The following is a 19,642-nucleotide window of genomic DNA, read 5'->3' as shown; positions in this document are numbered from 1 at the left end:
GAATCCACGCCTTTGCTCCTTCCACTCAAAATAAATACTTTTTCACGGTTTAGATAGTGGAGTTGCGTTCAACCGTCGTTAACCTTTGCCTTCAACCGTCGTTGCCCGTTGCCTTCAACCGTCGTTGCCCGTTGCCTTCAACCGTTTCTCAGAGCTTAGCGGTTTCTCTCAGCTATGAGTTTGAGATCAATGGGTTTTTTCTGTTCAAACTTCGAACTTGCCTCTTTTTTTTTTTTTTGTTGGGACCAACTTCATTGCTGGATATTAAATTCGGGTTTGGGTTCCTCACCTACCCGATTGCACAACTTTATCCCAATTCTCCCCAGCCCTTGGATTGATCCAATGACTATAAAGTGAACCCCATATAACTTACCCCTCATTATAGTCTGGCCGCTTTATATGCTTATTTTCCAAGCCTAAATGCTCTATTTGGGCCTCGTTATTATTTTCTTTTTCTTTTTTAATTTTTCTTAATTTTTATTATTTAGGGATCAAAACACCTTGTTCAGGAGGCATCATATTTTTGAGCAAAACATTATAAACTAACAAATTCTAATGGAGTATTTCAGGTTGAATTAGTAGAGCTTCAATGACGTTCAAGCTTTCTTTATTGTGCTCTTGTTGTTGGGAAATACATTGACTTTAATACCATCCTTCTCTTAATTAGCATTCAGAAACCACATACTTGGATTGGAAAAACCATATTCCAATCTTCATCCAAAGGTTTTTAGTATTCAAATGCCAATCTTCATCCGAAGGTTTTCAATGAACAAACAGTCAATGTTTATTAAACTGTAAGCATAAGATTTCATTCTGCCCAAAAAAACAAGAACAAAAACAAACGGGAAAACTTTGGACTATCCAAAATGCTGCAAAACTAAATCGAAAGGATAATTGACAAGTCTTGTCTGTCTTATCTCAAAGTGCAACGTTCATAGGCACAGATTTGATCTTCGCAGCTCAAAGTGGTTGTAGCCTTACCTGAACTCCATGTTGTGGCCGAACTGTAAGATGATGAAAGGGGGAGTGGACATAACCGGGGGAAAGGGTGAAGGCATAACGTTGTAGAATCATCGACAAAGCAATCTTCGCTTCAGTTGTCGCGAAGTTCAAGCCCACACAAGTTCGAGGTCCCATTGAAAAGGGTATGAAAGCGCCTACATAATTGTTGGTTGCTTTGGCAACCCCTTCCGAGAATCTCTCTGGTTTGAAAAGTTGCACATCTTGTCCCCAGATTTGAGGATCATGGTGGAGTGCTATGATTGAGACAACCAATTCAAGATTACTAGGAACAATCAGCTTTCCTAGTTTAACTTCCCTTTCGACGTTCCTTAGAACGAAAACAGCAGGGGGATATAACCTTAGAGTCTCATTGATGATCATACTCATCTGCATAAAAAAGAAAAATAGATAACCAAATCAGGATCTCGAACTTTATTGAGAACATATATCTGCCACCTACACAAGTTTCTTACTATTGTCAGTTTGCCAATGCCATCAAGATTTGGAGTTTCTTTGCCAAATAATTGTAGCACCTCCTTTCTTGCTTCCTCTTGCCAATCCGTATGGAGTGCCAGAAGAAAGACAGTCCAAGCAAGCAAAGTATTAGTGGTTTCTTGTCCGGCAAAGTAAAACGTCTTGCACTCATCAATTATCTCCTGCACCGAAATCCTCTGGTTCTCATTGGTTTCATGATTAGCCTTCAAAAGCAATCCAAGAAAATCACTCCCAAAGCTGTCGTTTTCTCCAGTCATTGTCTTCGTTTCTCTTTTCTTAACCATCTCTGTTATGGAGGCATGGATTCCTTTCTCAAGTTGTTCTGATTCGATCTCATCGCTGGTTTTGAAGAGCTCACTGCAACATGGAATGAAAGAATAAAAATGAGAGAACAGAAGTAACTCTCTAAAAATATCTTATTTCTTCTCTTCAATTGGAATATTAGAAGTACTATAAATGAGAGAACAGAGGCTACCTGATGCCAGGAACTCTGACTTTGAAAATATTTTTAAATACTAGGGAGCCTAACTTCATCAACATCCCAAATATGTCCTGTCCTTCTGTATAGCTGCTGCCAAATGCTGTTCTGGAAATCACTTCCGACGTGAACAATCTAAACTCTTCATACACCTCAATCTCTTTTCCTTCGTAAACTTTCCACCTTTCTAGCATATTCTCGGCACTAGCTACCATTTCTGGAATCATACTCTAGTAAAAAAATATCATAATGCTTTTAGTATACTATTAGCATATTTACCATTCAACTTATTCTTTTCGTATTTAGAAAGTGACGCAGCTATATCTATAATACTCTTTGCAAAAAAGTACCAGCAACTTAAAAACTTACTTTTAAACTGTCTCCATGGAAAGCATGGGTGGCCAGCCTTCGCAATTTTGCCCATTTTCTTGCTTCGGTTGTTGCCACAAGGCTATCTCCCAATAGCTTCTTCGAAATTTTTGTGGGCTCTCTTTTCGGATAAGCTCTGTCTTTGTTATTCAGTATCTCTTTGCCCAACTCAGGTTCTGTTATGACCAACTGAGCCCGAGAACCATGCCATTGAAGAAAATTCTTCCCTGTAATTGCATGCAAAAATGACCAAAACTTATCTTGTTTAGAACTAAGATTTAAATAACAATAGTTAACTAATTGAGAGGCTTGTTTGTTTGTTACCATATATCTTGGTCCACGAGTGAATGTGAGGTTGAACTACAGAAAATATGTCGTGTGATAAAATGTGAGGCCTGCCCATGACTTCCTTTTTCATGTTGGAGATTTCTTTGGTGTTTCCATGGATGAATCTGTAAGAAGGGCCTTTGATCCCCTGCAAAGCCATCAGCCTCTGCATGCGAATCGGAGTCCACCATAGTTTGTGAAGGATCTTGATGAAAGCTAAGACAAGAAGCAGACACAGAAAGGTTGAAAGAATGATTATTAGGGCTCCCAAAGTAGTCATTTTTGGGGTATTGTTTTTCTCTTTGGCTATCACTCTCTCTTTCTCTGAACCTACTGAGCTTTCAAAGCTTTTCTTGCTCCTGATTGTTAAGCTTCTGATTGTTACTTAGTTTGTCCTGGTAGTTACTACAATCCAAAGGGCAAATATCATCGTAAGTGACTCTCATTGAAACCTTAAGCTGCTATTTGTGGACTTTTGAATACATCGTGGTAAGTCTAGTAGTGACTTCATGTTGGAATAATCTCTTGGCTTCGTCACCAATGACATCACCATATGATTAATCTTGCAAAACTGTCTCTTTATCACCACGTTTTTCTTTCATGACTTTTCTCAACTTAACAGAGACTAGAGCTTCCCTATGAAAATTTTGCTTTGAAAAGTAGCGAACAACCGCTCATAATAATAGTTGTCTTTTAACATATAATTAAATTGTGTATTAATGACTTTTCTGAATTTTGTAAGACAAGAAAATGCGGCTCGTTTAGGCATCCCATGGGACATAAGTATAAGAGCATCCACAATGATGCTCCCTATTTCTTAGCTAAAATTTGGCTAAGAATATAAGAAAGCTATTTTAGGAGCTCTCTAACAAATTTCAACTCCAACCATACTCCCTAATTTAGAGAGTCATAAATGTTATAACTCTTTTTTTATTGGTCCATCTCTATTAAAAAATAAAATAAAAAATAGTTAGCATTAAATAAGGGTTTGAAATATTCATTAAATAAAGTAGCATTAAATTATAGGGAGCCACTAGGAGTTCTTTCTCTCTCCTCAGATTTAGGAGCTCCTAGAGGACTCCCTATTTTAGGAGGTGAATAGGGAGCATGGTTGGAGTTGCATTTTTGCGATTCCTCCCTAAAATTTGTCTAAGGAGGTAGTTTAGGGAGCCCATTGTGGATGCTCTAATACAAATAAGATTACCCCCAATAACAAATGTAACAAGTAATTTTATTCACAAGTCTGCATATACTTAAGTTGCCCTATATGCAATGTTGTCCCCCAAAAAAAAGGTATAATATTAAAGGAGGGGTAATATGTTGAGAACTTCATAGCGTTTGTCTCACATTGAAAAGTTGATGGACTTTATAAGGAGTTGTAATACTCCTCTATCGCCTATTGGTTTTAGGGTGGAACCTCAACTTTCTTCATGATATCATAGCAAAAACTTCAAGTGTTGGGTTGAACGACCACACAAGCAAATAGAATTAAATTTAGACTCTAACTTTTTCATATTAATCTCATTAAATTTCCAGAGAGAGAGAGCCTCCTTCCTTGCACTGCCAAATTTCCATCGATGAAAAGGAAAGATTTTGCTCATTGCCCAAGCGACAGAAAATGGAGAAATTGTAATACTTGGAATTATATGACAGAGCAAAGCTTACCCACTATTTTGGGCTTTTAAAATGACTTTTTCGCCCTTCTTTGTTAAAGTTAAAAAATTCTTGGCCTTCTTTTTTATTTTTGGTCGAAGATCGCTGGGACTTCTTTTTTTTTTTTTTTTTGCGGGGTGGGGGATCTAAAACACCTTGTTGATTGACCAAAAATTATATTTCCATATTTGCCCTTGAAGCTAAAACGTCTTCTCTTTGCTTTTATCTTTCAGAAGACGCTCTGCATTTTCAACTCTCAGGCTCCTTCACAAAAGCTAAAGCTTCTTGTTCAGCTTCTCTCCCTCCAAGTCTTGGTCAAAGGTATGGTTTTTTCATTTCTGATGTATTATTGTGCTGAAAATTGATATCTTTTGGAAATATTTTCTTAGGTTGATGGGTATTTCTTTAGCTTTTCTTTTGTTAATCTAAACTGTAATATATTTAGGTTTTCATATTGAATTCGATTTTGGTGATTTTTTATTCTTTTGCTTCTATATATTTTATCTCAAGCCTATATTGTTAGGTGTCCATGGGAGTCGAAATTGACTTGAATTTGCCCGAAGAAGATGTTGATGGTGTGAGTCAAGATAACACTAATATATTTAAGAGTGCAAGCTTTATTAACGAAGACACAGACTTTAGTGAAATGGAATTCCATTCAGATGACAAGGCGTATGAATTTTATTCAGAGTATGCCAAACAAAAAGGATTTGCTGCCTCAAAGGTATCTTGTCAAAGACATCTGGAGAATGGATTGGGGCAAAATTTGCTTGTACGAGGTATGGGAAAAAACGAAAATCAGATGCTATTAACCCACGGCCTTGCTTGAAAATAGATTGCAAAGCAAGCTTGGAAGTCAAAAGAAGGTATGATGGAAAATGGTTTGTTTTTAATTTTGTCAGAGAGCATAACCATGATCTGTATCCAGAGCATATACACTACTTTCCAAGTAATAGAAGAATCACCAGTTGATTGAAGAGGGGTCATTATCTCAATAGAGTTATGATATTGTAAAGCATGCATTGGAGGAAGCCTTGAAACAATGTGCAAGCATAAATCATTCTCTCAATGGCACATAATATGATTTTCACAGCGTTGATAAACAGAATGTTAATAATAATGTGTTGTGTGATATCAATGTGCTTGATCCAAGAGTCTCAAATACAAAAGGAGCCCGAAAAGGGTGAAGAATCAGAACTCCAATGGTAAAAAATTTAACAAGAAGCCCAAGAAGGTATGCTCTAAATTTTTTTCCTGTACATAAGGCATATATTGATCTACTGCCTCATATTGTCATGGCCTATCTATTAAATATACTTTTCATCTTTTTTCGTAGGCACAAGCAAATCTTGGACTATCTAATGATGGGATGGAAAGCTCCTTGCCAAGACAGGTACAATATATCAGTTTTCTTTTGGAATTACCTTTAGGTGCGTATATAACATATACATGTCAAGGTGTTTTTTTATGTTATAGGAACAAGCACACACAATGCTTCTGATAGCTACAAGGATACTCATGAATGCTTGCAACAAGTAGTAAGTATACCATAGGTGATACACAAATTCTTCTTTTCAGCACTTAATAATCATAACCTTTTATTGAATTTTATCACTTATGAATAAATCTTGTTTTTCTTTGATATGTTATAGGATGAATATGAGACTCTTGAAGGGCATAATGGAATGAAAGTAAATATGGACTGGATGGTAGTTAATATTGTCATATATGATTTACTAGCAAAGGCACCCGCGCCATGCTGCGGGTTTTGAAACCAAATTGCATTCTAAAAGACGTTTGAGAAAAATCATATTTTAAAAGAAGAGTTGATAAATTTTCTTTAAAATTGAATCATAATTGAAGACAATTATGAGAAAGGAAACTTTGCCCAAATTCAATGCGATCAACTAATATAGAGAAATTGAGTGGGGAAATAAGTTGTGAACAATGAAATATTATGTATATAATGTGTACATTAATGAGATGAATGAATTGAAAAGGAAAGAGCATAAACTCTGATGTGGAAGTAGGAGAGGCAATTTTGGAACTGCCTTGGGCTTTTTTCTTCTTCAAACCGATAATTAGTAAATTGTCAGAATCTCACACATTTTCTTCTCTGGTTTTATGTTTATCATCGGCAAGACAAACACTTTCATAAGAGATTTCTATACCATTTGAAATGGCAAAACTATGAGCTTCTTGCATCATCTGATTTCGTTTGCTATCTCTAGTCCTTTTACGCATTATGCACAGAAATTTAAAACCCCAAGCAACAGATTGATAACTGGAAAGGAGAAAAAACATGCATTTATACAATTTTAAATTATAAGCAAATGCACCATGATATTGACAGAACCACAGAAATGAGAATTTTCAAATGTCATAATATTTGGCAATCAATAAGCTACAGCCACCATGCATGCAATCTTCTGAAAAATGGATGAAACACTAACCTGTAGTCTAAGAAGCTATCAAGCACTTCGAAAAACAGCCACACAAAAGCAGGATCACAACAGCTATCTAAAATACAAAGACAGAAAAACAAAATTAGGCTAATAAGTATAATTCTGGTTTTGCTTGTGAGATAAGACAGTCTCAATTAATGAATTTGTTTCAATACTGATTTTCGTATTGAAGAATATCAAGAACCAACAGAAACTATTTGTTACATTTCCTTTTCTTACACAAACAAATGAAAACATGAAAATATTACGATACGAATTGAAGACTGGTTTCTTTTCAAATTCCTTGAGAGGAGAATCACATGTTAATTGGTTGAAAAGTAACCAACACCATAAAGAGAAAACTAAATAAACACATCACAACTCATTTCAAAATCCATATGCATGCAAGACAGTGTAGACCAATACCAAATGTTCCGTAAAAAACAAATTCGATAAAACCAAACATCGACCAAACCCTATATAATTAGTTAAGCCAATGTGGTCAATTTGTTTCTGGAAATTAGTTCAATGGCCCATAATTGTGACTTGCAACCAACCATTTGCAGAGGAGCAATTTTAAATAAAATTAAGCAACAATCAAAAGAGCGAAAAATAAAGACATTCTAGATTCTAAAACAGGGCTCTGAACAACTTGGTGATCCCCAATTGGAGCATTAGTGCCACATGTGCTACATCTTTGACAGTGTTTTGATATATAGCCAACCTTTTTTTAAAAAAATCTCATCCTCATTGTTAAAAATTGATGATCTTTTCCCACTTTAAAGTTATTTCCACTATGAATAGAAAACATAAAAAACATTTATTAAGAAAAAGTTCTTTCACTAACTGTATTGCAATGGAGATGCTACACTGTCTATTTAAAAACTATTAGATGCTGCATTTGAAATAAAGAGTATACGATTACTGATTATAATGTCATGCTTTTTAATAATGTGTTCTTTAATTTGAATAACTTTGATGCATAATAATCAAGCACCGTGTAGCTGATTTACATGGGTTCTTACTAAAAAGTTAATGTATATATTCACAGGGGATGCTTTGATATCAAACTTGCATACCAAAAATTCATCATTAAAAAATTAAGAAGAACAGTACATATGCCTAAATGATCAACACAAATGGGAAATTGATGCCATTGGCTAAAGCAAAATGGAAAACAATTAATTTCTGCCAATTAATTTCAACCAAGAAATTTGCCTCTTGCTTAACAGAACCAAAAGTAGGAACCTAAAAGCTCTATCCAAACCAGTAAAATAAGCCAACACTTTGAGAGCACTGCATAGTTTACAACATCTAAGTTTTCTTTTTGGTCATTGGTGGAAATTTCACTATTCATTGTATTTAGCTATTTTTGGTTAATAAATATTTTGATGCCATTTAGTGAAGAATTTAGAACAGATGCTAAATGTAGATGCACCAAGTATGAAACCGGTGGAAGATTTTGAGTAACTGTTTACAACTCAACAACATTTTCCTTGGCACTAATGCATTCAATATCGATCTATTATAATTTAACTCAGGCTTTTTCTGGTTTTTGTAATTCTTTTAGGCATCATATTCAAAAATTACAAATTCCAACCAACACATCGATGGCTGGAAAGGAAAAAATAAACATGGATGAGTTAAATTACAATATTTTTATTACATCTATATCCTAATCAAGCAAAATGGACGCACGCCAACAGTATTGTAGCTATAGAAATAAAAAATTTCAAAACAAACATATGAAAACGAATTAAATACAATTTCTATAGCCTAATCAAGCAAACCATATAAGCAATAACATCACAATGATAGAAATAACAATTTTCAAAGACACAATATCCAAAAACCAATTAGCCACAGTTGATATGCAAGACTTCTTCAAAAGACGAATAGAAAACTGACCTGTTGTCTAGCAGCAATGGGAAGAGCTACCAAACAGTCTAAAAAACAGTTATACAGCACCTGTAAAAAACGCAAAAACTGAAAATTCAGTTTCTTCTTCTCATAAGGCATATAATCCTTTTTTTGTGCGTTTGAAAATTGTTGAAGTCTATTTTTGTACAGTTGCCATCTTTCTTTAGGACTTGAAGAAAAAATAAGAAGCACACACTTATCCCAACCAATTGTCAATTGACACCATTAGCTAATTCCTAAGCTCTATTCACAAAACTTAAAACAATTAATTGGAAATTTCAGCCTACAATTAAAGTTATTTCCACTATGAATTGAAAACAAAAAAAACATTTATTAAAAAAAAGTTCTTTCACTAACTGTATTGCAATACATAACACAACAATTTCTTTTGTTTCTATATAATATCCTAATCTCCTTTGTTTCCATGGAAAATTGGCATTTTTCAGATAAGGAAAAGCCAGAGAACAATTTCATTAACACACACTGAAAAGCATTATCCTGAACTGAAAGCTTTCAATTCCCATATCAATATCAAATTCCAAAAAGTCCAACTTCTAAAACAAAATACATAAAAACCAACCCATGAATCAAAACAGCATAAAAAATAACCCAAAAAAACAGAGAGAATTGCACCAAGATCCATGATCCATCTATTTATACCGTCACTCTATATATTAGCTTGTTTTCAGAGCCTTCAACTGTCGAATGAACATCAAACCACTAAAAGAAAGAAAGTCTCTTGACAAAAAATCTCCCAGCCAACAAATTCTTCATATGGAAGAAATACTTGGGAATGGAAGGTATAGTGCTACCACCCTTCTCTTTCTTTTTCTCTTTCTCACTCACACAAACACATATATTCTAGTGTTCCAAACAACCAATGCTCTAATAATAAGAATGAAACAGGGAGCACGGAAGGCTGTATGAGTGAGACTATAAGTAAAGAGAGAGCTGAAGCTGCGAAGAATGATGCAGGACTACCACTCTTCAATTTAAAAAGAGTTTTAGCTGCAACAAACAACTTCAATGTAGCGAATAAACTGGGAGAGGGAGGATTTGGCCCTGTTCATAAGGTGACACTTTCTAAACTGCTTGATAAATACTAATGTACAGTTTATCTAATATATGCTAACTTGGACAGGCCAAAGACATAACAGATCTAGGTTCCTTGAAGGAGGCACAAAAATCTTCATTCCAGGTATATTGTAGCATGATTTCTGTTTTCTCAGCCTCTCTAATTCTATAAACCAAAAACTTCAATATATAACTTTAATTTTCTGTAAGCATTGATCTAGATTTACATTCCCTTTGTCCTGACAACTCAATCGAACATCTCAATCAAAAGTCACCCTAAACAATTAAAATCACAAAACCACTCTCTCACTCAGGATTGAATCATTGCACAGACTGTGATCAACATAAGCCTGCGGCAATCCTAATATCTAGGATATTATGTTCAATTGTAATTTTAAAGGACAAAACATACACATTCAAGCAAGAACTCTACAGCATGCCTGCTCAATCAGGCCATACAATTTTCAGAACTTATGTACCAAGCATATTGAACTGGCAAAGTAAACCATATGTTTCCTAGACACCATATGCTTGAGAGTCAATCTAGATAAATGGGTTTTAAAACATGAATTATTTCAAGAAGATAAAAAGAAACCTTTCTTTCTAGTTGAACATAGGGAATTTAGGATAGAATTTAAGAACCTGTGACATATACAGAAAAGCTTCGCAGTCAAGAACTATATTTTTCATATACAGAAACCAAAGTTTAAGCCACATAGCTATGTCTCAGAGCATATGGTGAAAAAATTGACGTGAGCAGAACTTAGAGAGTACACAAAGAAGGGAAGATGGCACTTTATCAGTATGGTTGCTGGTTAATCATTCCCAATTTCTATTTTGACGAAACCTGATTAATCTTCACTTCTTTTTTCCTTGTGTTTTATCATTAATTTTTTTCTCCATATTTAGGATACAGCAACCAAAAGCAGATAAAAAAAGGAAATTTTTTTTTTTAAAGCACGCTTGGTCTTTGCTTTCCAGTGTGTTATCGGCAACCAAAACAGAAATTGGGAATGATTTCCATTTCTAAGATTTCTCCGAGAGAGCAAAGTCATTGAATCGACAATTGATTAAAAAAATAATAATAATAAGAACGATGGAAATACCTGAGCTAATCTGTGAGATTCAATCCCCTTCCTGATAGAACCCAATATGTTGTGAAATATAAATACCTCAGCTCCTCTTATATAGCATTAGGGATTACCCAAGAACCTGAAATCAAATTAACCAAATAAATGAACCCAAATTCGTAAAAAATAAATCAAAAATACCCTAAAGATAGAACATGGCTCACACCCACGCTCTACAAAGGACGAAAAAAATCCCAGCCAACAATCAAATTCATGAAATGAAGACCAAAAGATCTGTTAAAAAGTTGACGGGATGCATACCTGAAGACAAAGGATGCAAAAACTCGCAAGCAAGAAAGATGGAAGACGTCTGAGTCGAAGGCTGTAGAAACGATGAGAAATCTCCCGACCACAAATCTGTGAGACGAAGACTAAAAGTGCGGCTGGATTTGCAGCCCACCTCCCAAACGAAAATCGACGGCCCCCCACGCATGTCTAACAATGAATGCAGATCTTCCATAGCTGCCCCCCAACCAGCTGGTTCGAAATGGACTGAAAATGGACGCCTTCTCTGAGCGAACGAAACGTTCGCACCGGAGGGAAAGGGGCAAAAAGGGAACAGAAGAAGATGTTTAGTTGAGGGCAGTTTCGTCAATTTACTGTTATGAAGAGAAAACAAAACAAAAACAATAGCAAAATGAGGGGCATTTCCGTCATTATACTGTGCTTAGGAACAGTGTTTAGTTGGGTTGAGCTTTAGTATATATATAATTTGTGTTTATTACTAATATATTTGTATTAATTAAGGTGCATATCTACTATATGTAACAGGAAAATTATAATTTGTGGACTTCAGATATGCATGAATATTTTGCTGGTCAAGCTACACAAGATGGTATTGTTATAACAACTTTTTATTTATTTATTTATAGAATTTTGTTTTAAAAATTTATAAGAACTTTGTTTGTGCTTGTTTGACCGATTGAATTTTGTGGTAATAGGAACAGTTGATACATATTAGAGAAGATTTGCATATGAAGTCTGGGAAGATGAGTAGTGAAGTCGTATACCTTTGAAGAAGAGAAGTGAAGTCTGGGAAGATTAATCACCTTTTGTTTCTACTACTACTAGACTCTGGAAATTTTTTGGGAAGACTTTAATATTGTATAAAGATTTCACTATTTGGTCTTTTGTAACCGTTGCTAATATTAAAATGTGTTGTTTTGTTTCTACTCAGATTTGGGGGATATTTTTGTTTATTTAGTAGTATAAGAAATGCAATCAAACCCTTTGTGTTAAAAAAAAAAAACGAACATTACGCCTTTTGTTTTTTTTTTTATAAAAAAAAAAACAGACATTTCTTTTTAAAAAATAACTGATGTTAAAAAAAATAATAATAATAAAATGGTAAGAAAGTTGTGAATTTTTTTTTGGATAAATTGAATACATTTAATAAGGGTAAACTTGAAAAGCAATTTAGCTTGTATAATATATTAATGACATTGTTTTATGTGTAAGGAGAATGATGCATTTCAAGCAAAGAAGGGAGAAGGTTAAAGAGAAGGTTGCTAGCATTTCTCATCTGATATTTGAGCAAGAAATTCTAATGGAGTTTGCACGACTTTCGATGACGTTCAAGCTTTCTTTATTGTACGATTGTTGTTGGGAAATGCCATTGCCTTCAATGCCGTCCTTTTCGTAATTAGACATTCAATCAGAAATCACATACTTGGATTGGAAACACCATAATGTATAATCTTCATCCAAAGGTTCAAGTATTCAAATCCCTATCCTATCCCATCACGATAATTGGAAAATTCAAGTTCGTTAAACAAACAGTCAATATAATTTGATGGAACCCTGAATGTTGGTTCCTAAGGCAATCCCCAATGGTTGAGGCTCTAAAAATGGTTTATAGAGTCCCATTTAGAGCTCCGATGGAATCTTTGGGGCTCTAAAGGAATCTATCCCACAATGGGAGGCTCTATATTCATGGCGGGCTCAATATTTTTTTATGATGTAATTTGATTTACGTGGTTTTTTTTTTTGTTAACTATTTTACTTTAATGTTTATTCATGTTATGTTAGTTTTTTTTTTTTTTTTAACATTTCAACCAAAAAAAATCAAAATTTGGACAAGATTTGGAAATCATGGTGATGTCCTTCTCCTATGTTGAAAACAACTTTGCAATTTCGAAATTTTTTTGGTTCATGTCATGCATGTTGACTATGTTGTTGATTGTTGGAATTTGACTGTTGGAATAGAGCTCTTGAAAACAGCTTCGCAATTTGGGTTCATGCATGCGGGCCAGCATGCAAATGAACAGCCAAGTTTTTGGTAAGTTGATCATGTACAGTAGCAAGCAAGTGGGAAATGTGGGCTGCAGCTTTTTCATGTAGTGGGTCCCACTCGGTTTCAAGGGCTTCAACCAAGCTCACACATTTGAGTATTACTCTTGTTGGGCTTTAAGTTTTAGAGCCCCAAATTTGCACCATTGGGGATGCCTTTTTAAACAAAGTTTGTATAAATTAGAGCCTTGTGGTGGTTGAGCCCCATTTAGAGCCCCCATTGGGGATGGCCTAACACAATTCTAGCAGTTACCAATGCTTCTTCTATTAATTTCAACTTTTCACTCTCTTTTAATTCTTGCTTTCAGATTCTTTCTCCCAAACCAAACAAAAAGAAATAAACTATTGTTTTATCCAACAATGCTGCCAAACATGAGGCAACAATAGCTTGGAAAAGTTGAAATGATAATTGACTAATAATACAAGTTTATCAATTTCACTTCATGACAGAGGCACTATTATTGATGTCTGTTTTCTGGATACTTATCAAAGTGAATATAGCATTACTTGAACTCCACGGAGTGGGCGATTTGTTACTTGCTGAAGGGGCAAGTGGACATAGCCCGGGGAAAGGGTGAAGGAGTAGCGTTGTAGAACCATCGACAGAGCAATCTTTGCTTCAATGGTCACAAAGTTCAATCCCACACAAGTTCGAGGTCCTACTCCAAAGGGTAGGAAAGCGCCTGCTTTATTGTTAGTAGCTTTAGCAACCCCTTCTGCGAATCGCTCTGGTTTGAAAAGTTGCGCGTCTTGTCCCCAGATGAGAGGATCATGGTGAAGTGATAGGCATGACATTAGCAAGTCAACATTAGCAGGAACAATAAGCTTTCCTAGTTTAACTTCCCTTTCAGCTTTCCTTGACAGAGTACCAACAGGGGAATATAACCTTAGACACTCATTGATCACCATACTCATCTGCATCCAAACGAAACAAAAAAACATAACAAATCAGGTTTTGAATCTTAATTGTTTCTGCCACTTAGAACAAGCTAATGATTGAGTCCTTGAGACTTACTGTTTTCAGTTTGGCAATGCCATCAGGGTTTGGAGTTTGTTTGCCAAATATTTGTAGGACCTCTTTTCTTGCTTCCTCTTGCCAATCTGTGTGGTGTGCCAGAAGAAAGACAGTCCAAGCAAGCAAAGAATTAGTGGTTTCTTGTCCAGCGACGTAAAACGTCTTGCAATTATCAATTAAATCATCCACTGAAATCCTCTGGCTGTCATTGGCATCATGATGAGCCTTCACAAGTAATCCAAGAAAATCACTCCCAATGCTGTCTTCTCCTCCAGTCATCACCTTCTCTTCTCTTTTCCTGACAATCTCTAATATGGAGGCACGTACATCTTTTTCAAGTTTCTCTGATTCGATCTCATCGCTGGTTTTGAAAAGCTTACTGCAACTTTGAATGAAAGAACACACATGAGAACAATAAAAAGTTAATAGAGAGGATTGGTTCTCTGCATAACAAGCCTCATTGATCAATAAATCAGCGAATCAATACAATTATAAACAAAAAAGAGATTATATGGCTATCTCCGTTTGGTTCCCCACATTCAGATTTAGTTGTAAGGAAGTTTACCTGATGCCAGGAACCCTTATTGTGAGAGAATTTTTGCTTAACAGGAAGCCTAATTTCATCAACATCTCAAAAATGTGTTGTCCTTCTATATAGCTGCTGCCAAATGCTGTTCTAGAAATCACTTCTGAAGTGAAAAACCTAAACTCTTCAAACACCTCAATCTCTTTGCCTTCATAATTTTTCCACCTCTCTAGCATTGTCTCTGCACTGGCTACCATTGCTGGAATCATATTCTAGCAAAACAACACCATCATGCAGTCAATCAGCGAACTTTAGTCTTCAATTAATTGATTCTAAGGAAGTACCAGAAACTCTAAAAACTTACTTTTAAGCTCTCTCCATGGAAGGCGTGGGTGGCGAGCTTTCGCATTTTTGTCCATTTTTCACCTTCTGCTGTTGTCACAAGTCCATCTCCTACGAGCTTCTTCAAAAAGCTTTCGGGCTCTCTTTTGCGATAAGCTTTGTCTTTGTTATTCAGTATCTCTTTGCATAACTCAGGCTCCGTGATGACCAATTGAGCCTTAGAACCATGCCACTGAAGATAGTTCTTCCCTGTTGATAAATAAATATGACCAAAACTTAACTTGGAACTCAGATTTCAAAACAATAATTAAGTAATTAAGACCGTTTGTTTGTTACCATATATCTTGGTCCATGAGTGAACGTGAGGTTGAACTACAGAAAGTACGTCATGGGACGAACTAAAACTCTTAGGCTTGCTCCTGGCTTCCTTGATCATGTTGGAGATGTCCTTGGTGTTGCCATGGATAAGTCTGTAAGGAGGGCCTTTGATGCCCTGCAAGGCCATCAGATTCTGCAAGCGAGCCGGAGCCCACCATAGCTTGTGAAGGATCTTGGTGAGAACTAAGACAAGGAACAGAGGCAGAAAGCTTGAAACAATGATTGCTAGGCCTCCCAAACAAGTCATTTTTGGTATTGTCTTTCTCTGAACCTATGGGGTTTTATACCGTCCAAGGTTATGGAAGTATAATCTTGCTCTGGTTCTTTGAACGAATTATTAAAAGGCCACTTTGGACCCTTCTACCACATCACATATATTCAAATGACGTCCTACTTTTGTCACCAATGACAATGGCATTGCCATATGATTAAATTAAATTCGCAAAAACTTTCAATAAAATTTCCAACTTAACAGGAACAGAGAGTAAAGCTCCATAGATAGAGAAGACAGTTGAAGGGAAATAACGTTATATGATTAATCTTGCAAAACTTTCTCTTTATCACCGCACCGCGTTTTTCTTTCATGACTTTTCTCAACTTAACAGAGAGACTAGAGCTTTCCTATGAAAATTTTGCTTTGAAAAGTAGTGAACAACCTCTCATCTGGTCAACTTTGTATATATAGAGAGAGGGGAATGCTAGCAACCTTCTCTCTAACCTTCTCTTTTGGACATTCTCCCTTTTTTTCATGACACGTGACACTTTTTTATCCTTAAAACAATGTCATTAATACAACAAACAAGCTAGTTTTTATTTTCCAAGTTTACCCTTCATTAATAAATATAACCAAATGGTTTTTAATTTTTATTATTTTTAATTAAACACATTAACAAATTAGGAGATTTACTATTATACCCAATATAGGAGCCTAAATTATAAAAAAACACTATATGAAATGAACTTTAGAAACACATCTAAAGCCCATTTACAACATAACAAAAAGGCTTTTAACTTCTTTTAAATTACAAAATTACCATTGATTTCTTAAAACAAACTCAACCCAAAAATCTCATAAAAAAAAACCCAAATCACTCAATAGGGCATTAAAGTAATTTAATAATCAAAATTAAATTAAATAGGGGTAGTTGTCATTTTTTGAGATTGTTTATAGAAATTAAATAGTGGGTTTATTTATAGTTTTAGTGCTAATGATGGGTATATAACTAAATATCTCTAACAAAATAGGACTTTTCCTCTTCCCAACTCCCTTACACGTCAAAATAACCCAGAGAGGCAAGGATGTCGAAGGCATCTTTGTTCTCAGTGTACAGAGTCCGATAAGGCACCTTGTACACTCTTCTGATTGCCAAATTTGTCAGCCATCTGGAAATTGAGAAAGGTGTAGAGAACAAGAGCCTAGCAATTCAACTGCAGTGGTGGCCATTTTTTCTTTTTTTCTTTTTCTTTTTTTAGAATGTCTAAAAGATAAGTTTAGAGAGAAGGTTGCTAGCATTCCCCACCTTAGAAAGTTCTTTTGAGGTTCTCTGAACTTTGGCCTTCATACGCTTATCTTGTTTAGAACTTAGATTTAAATAACAATAGTTAACTAACTGACATTGCTTGTTATTTTGTTACCATATATGTTGGTCCACGAATGAACGTGAGGTTGAACTACAGAAAATATGTCGTGTGATAAAATGTGAGGCCTGCCCATGACTTCCTTTTTCATGTTGGAGATTTCTTTGGTGTTTCCATGGATGAATCTGTAAGAAGGGCCTTTGATCCCCTGCAAAGCCATCAGCTTCTGTATGCGAATCGGAGTCCACCATAGTTTGTGAAGGATCTTGATGAAAGCTAAGACAAGGATTAGACACAGAAAGCTTGAAAGAATGATTATTAGGCCCCCCAAAGTAGTTATTTTTTGGGTATTGTTTTTCTCTTTGGCTATCTCTCTCTCTCTCTTTCTCTGAACCTACTGAGCTTTCAAAGCTTTTCTTGCTCCTGATTGTTTAGAAAAAAGTCAAGAAAAAACCAATCTGGTCATGTTAAGCTTCTGATTGTTACTTAGTTTGTCCTGGTAGTTACTACAATCCAAAGGGCAAATATCATCGTAAGTGACTCTCATTGAAACCTTAAGCTGCTATTTGTAGACTTTTGATACATCATGGTAAGTCTGGTGACTTCATGTTGGAATAATCTCTTGGCTTCGTCACGAATGACATTACCATAAGATTAATCTTGCAAAACTGTCTCTTTATCACCACGTTTTTCTTTCATGACTTTTCTCAACTTAACAGAGAGACTTGAACTTCCCTATGAAAATTTTGCTTTGAAAAGTAGTGAACAACCTCTCATCTGGTCAACTTTGTATATTGTTAGTATGAAAATTGTATTGGCATTTTCTAGACTCTAGCATATGTCGGGAATTAGTGCATGAATATCTTTTACTGGAAGTTTTGGCGCAACACATTCAATTTCGGATTTTCGAAGTGTGACTTGATCGATACGAGGAAATTGATTTCAGGTAAATCATGACATAATTATGCATTCATGATATTATTCTTAGTTGGAGCTATTTTCACTCAAGTGCTTATGTGTTAGTCTTATTTTTAATAGGATTATATTTTATCTTTTGAGATTACTTTCCTAGTTGGACCTTATTTTGATTCTCATTAAAACATTACTTTTCCTCTTGGAAAGGCGCGCTGCTTTATTAAAGTTCTCTCTAACCTAATTGGTCTTGTTGATTTATCTTGGTAGATATTATTTCCTTCTATAATAGTTAATTATAGTGAAAGACACATTTTCTCCGATTGTGCAAAAGGTGATGTTTTTTTATTAAGACCTAAAAGAATCAAATCTGATATTGATGACAAAGTCACATGCTTTCTTGCACTTAGATTTTTCAAGAGAGAACCTCTTTTGTATAAAATGATGGGTGCCTCCCTTAGGCACATCTAAAATTCCTAAGAAAGCAGATGTGCTTAACTTCGAGATAAGTCATTAAATGTTCCATGTTTACTTGGTGATTTATTAAATACATTCATAATACATATTGCATTCATTTGCATGTTTGATGATTTATACAGTTGAGGGTACCAAGACTGTGATGTCAATTTTTCTTCGGTGAGCTTGAAGCAATCGTGATCAGTATTGCGTTCAATGTAAGGAGTGTCAAAAAATCATCCCGTGACAGAAATTGAGTTACGAAGAAGTTGATAAACACTATATATAATGTGTCTAGGATAAATGTGCGAATACTTTTTGTAATCATCATTCTATAGTGGATTTATTCTAGATTAAGGAGTCTTGTGGATTTTCCCCAAATCAGTAACCACACCACCAAATAGATGCATGATTGCTTTGAAAAGGCATATTAATTGGAGCCATGGTTGCAGATTTCTTTCTGCGAGTCTCTATGGTCTCTCCATCCCTCTTTCTCCAACATTATATTCTGCAGGTTTCTTTGCCAAAATTTCTAGATTGTAATATCATGAAGAATGTCCAGTTAACTTAAAAAAAGGGAGCCATGGTTGCTGATTCACTCACTCAATTAGTTGCTAACTTATTACATATTGAAATAAAAATAAGAGTATTGATAAAGCGGAAAAGTAATTGATTGAGATTCATTGTGATCATCCCTAATGAAATTTCACGAAACTAAGAGCATGATTACCCTGCTCTCCCATGGAAGTCCCCCAAATTCTTTCTGGCTTTGAGTGGAGAGAAGTGTTTTCTGATCCTAACAATCCCATGTCCGCTTGGGTATTTTCTCAAACTCCATATGTATTGCTTTGTTTTGATCTGGGTATGAAAGGTGGGCAAATGGTGATATTTAGCACATCGAGGCTATAGAGATAACCAACGCGGGGCATGGAGGAAGGGAGATGTAGAATTTGGGGTACTGTGCAATTCATAATTATTAGATTATAATAATAATAATTTGAATAAATGTAATTATTAGAAAGATAATAATAAATTGGTTGTTAGATTTAATCTCAGCCATTGATAGTGCTTAAATCTAATGGTTTAAAATTTGTGTCAAAACTTGTGTAAAAAACATAGTGCCACGGATCATCTCCCTATATATATAGACAGTTCGTATGATTCTTATTGCAGTAGCTGGCATGCACAGCAAATTATGTCGACCAGTTTATGTGATTACCTATCTTGGATCAATAAGATGTATTAAGTGACTAT

The 19,642-nt window shown here is 35.2% G+C and overlaps 2 protein-coding genes and 1 long non-coding RNA gene across 24 annotated transcripts; 1 reads left to right on the top strand and 2 right to left on the bottom strand.

Moving 5' to 3' along the window:
• Positions 1 to 590: 590 nt before the first annotated feature.
• Positions 591 to 11,470, bottom strand: LOC103335382 (cytochrome P450 CYP749A22-like). 3 transcript variants are annotated; one of them, XM_089045771.1, is made up of 9 exons: positions 11,154 to 11,470; positions 10,869 to 10,974; positions 8,677 to 8,736; positions 6,778 to 6,844; positions 2,669 to 2,887; positions 2,345 to 2,571; positions 1,973 to 2,205; positions 1,476 to 1,854; positions 591 to 1,389 (listed from the first exon to the last, which is right to left on the bottom strand). In XM_089045771.1, exons 5-9 carry the CDS (start codon positions 2,841 to 2,843, stop codon positions 961 to 963), a joined length of 1,443 nt encoding a protein of 480 aa, XP_088901897.1. In that variant the 5' UTR covers positions 2,844 to 2,887; positions 6,778 to 6,844; positions 8,677 to 8,736; positions 10,869 to 10,974; positions 11,154 to 11,470; the 3' UTR covers positions 591 to 960. The 3 variants fall into 3 exon arrangements, with proteins under 3 accessions (XP_088901897.1, XP_088901898.1, XP_016652168.2); XM_089045772.1 differs by having other exon boundaries at positions 2,669 to 2,837; positions 11,154 to 11,441; XM_016796682.2 differs by lacking the exons at positions 6,778 to 6,844; positions 8,677 to 8,736; positions 10,869 to 10,974; positions 11,154 to 11,470 and having other exon boundaries at positions 2,669 to 4,531.
• LOC148919786 (uncharacterized) lies at positions 4,511 to 12,068 on the top strand. 18 transcript variants are annotated; one of them, XR_016124058.1, is made up of 7 exons: positions 4,511 to 4,645; positions 4,848 to 5,558; positions 5,661 to 5,717; positions 5,801 to 5,862; positions 5,977 to 6,033; positions 11,664 to 11,727; positions 11,834 to 12,068. It is a non-coding gene; the product is annotated as an uncharacterized LOC148919786 (long non-coding RNA). The 18 variants fall into 18 exon arrangements; XR_016124060.1 differs by having other exon boundaries at positions 5,801 to 5,877; XR_016124050.1 differs by lacking the exon at positions 4,511 to 4,645 and having other exon boundaries at positions 5,138 to 5,190; positions 5,478 to 5,558; positions 5,782 to 5,862.
• A 1,353-nt stretch (positions 12,069 to 13,421) lies between these two features.
• LOC107881818 (cytochrome P450 CYP749A22-like) lies at positions 13,422 to 17,345 on the bottom strand. Of its 3 annotated transcripts, none has more exons than XM_089045770.1 (5): positions 17,078 to 17,345; positions 15,087 to 15,313; positions 14,762 to 14,994; positions 14,197 to 14,575; positions 13,422 to 14,096 (listed from the first exon to the last, which is right to left on the bottom strand). In XM_089045770.1, exons 1-5 carry the CDS (start codon positions 17,238 to 17,240, stop codon positions 13,668 to 13,670), a joined length of 1,431 nt encoding a protein of 476 aa, XP_088901896.1. In that variant the 5' UTR covers positions 17,241 to 17,345; the 3' UTR covers positions 13,422 to 13,667. The 3 variants fall into 3 exon arrangements, with proteins under 3 accessions (XP_088901896.1, XP_088901894.1, XP_088901895.1); XM_089045768.1 differs by lacking the exon at positions 17,078 to 17,345 and adding an exon at positions 15,401 to 15,724 and having other exon boundaries at positions 14,197 to 14,581; XM_089045769.1 differs by lacking the exon at positions 17,078 to 17,345 and adding an exon at positions 15,401 to 15,724.
• Between the last annotated feature and the right edge of the window lie 2,297 nt (positions 17,346 to 19,642).

Source organism: Prunus mume, linkage group LG2 (assembly GCF_029339155.1).
Source record: "Prunus mume cultivar Tortuosa linkage group LG2, ASM2933915v1, whole genome shotgun sequence".
NCBI classification, from domain to species: Eukaryota; Viridiplantae; Streptophyta; class Magnoliopsida; order Rosales; family Rosaceae; genus Prunus; species Prunus mume.
The sequence above is the reverse complement of the archived record's forward strand: the minus strand, read 5'-3'. Positions and strand labels throughout refer to the sequence as shown.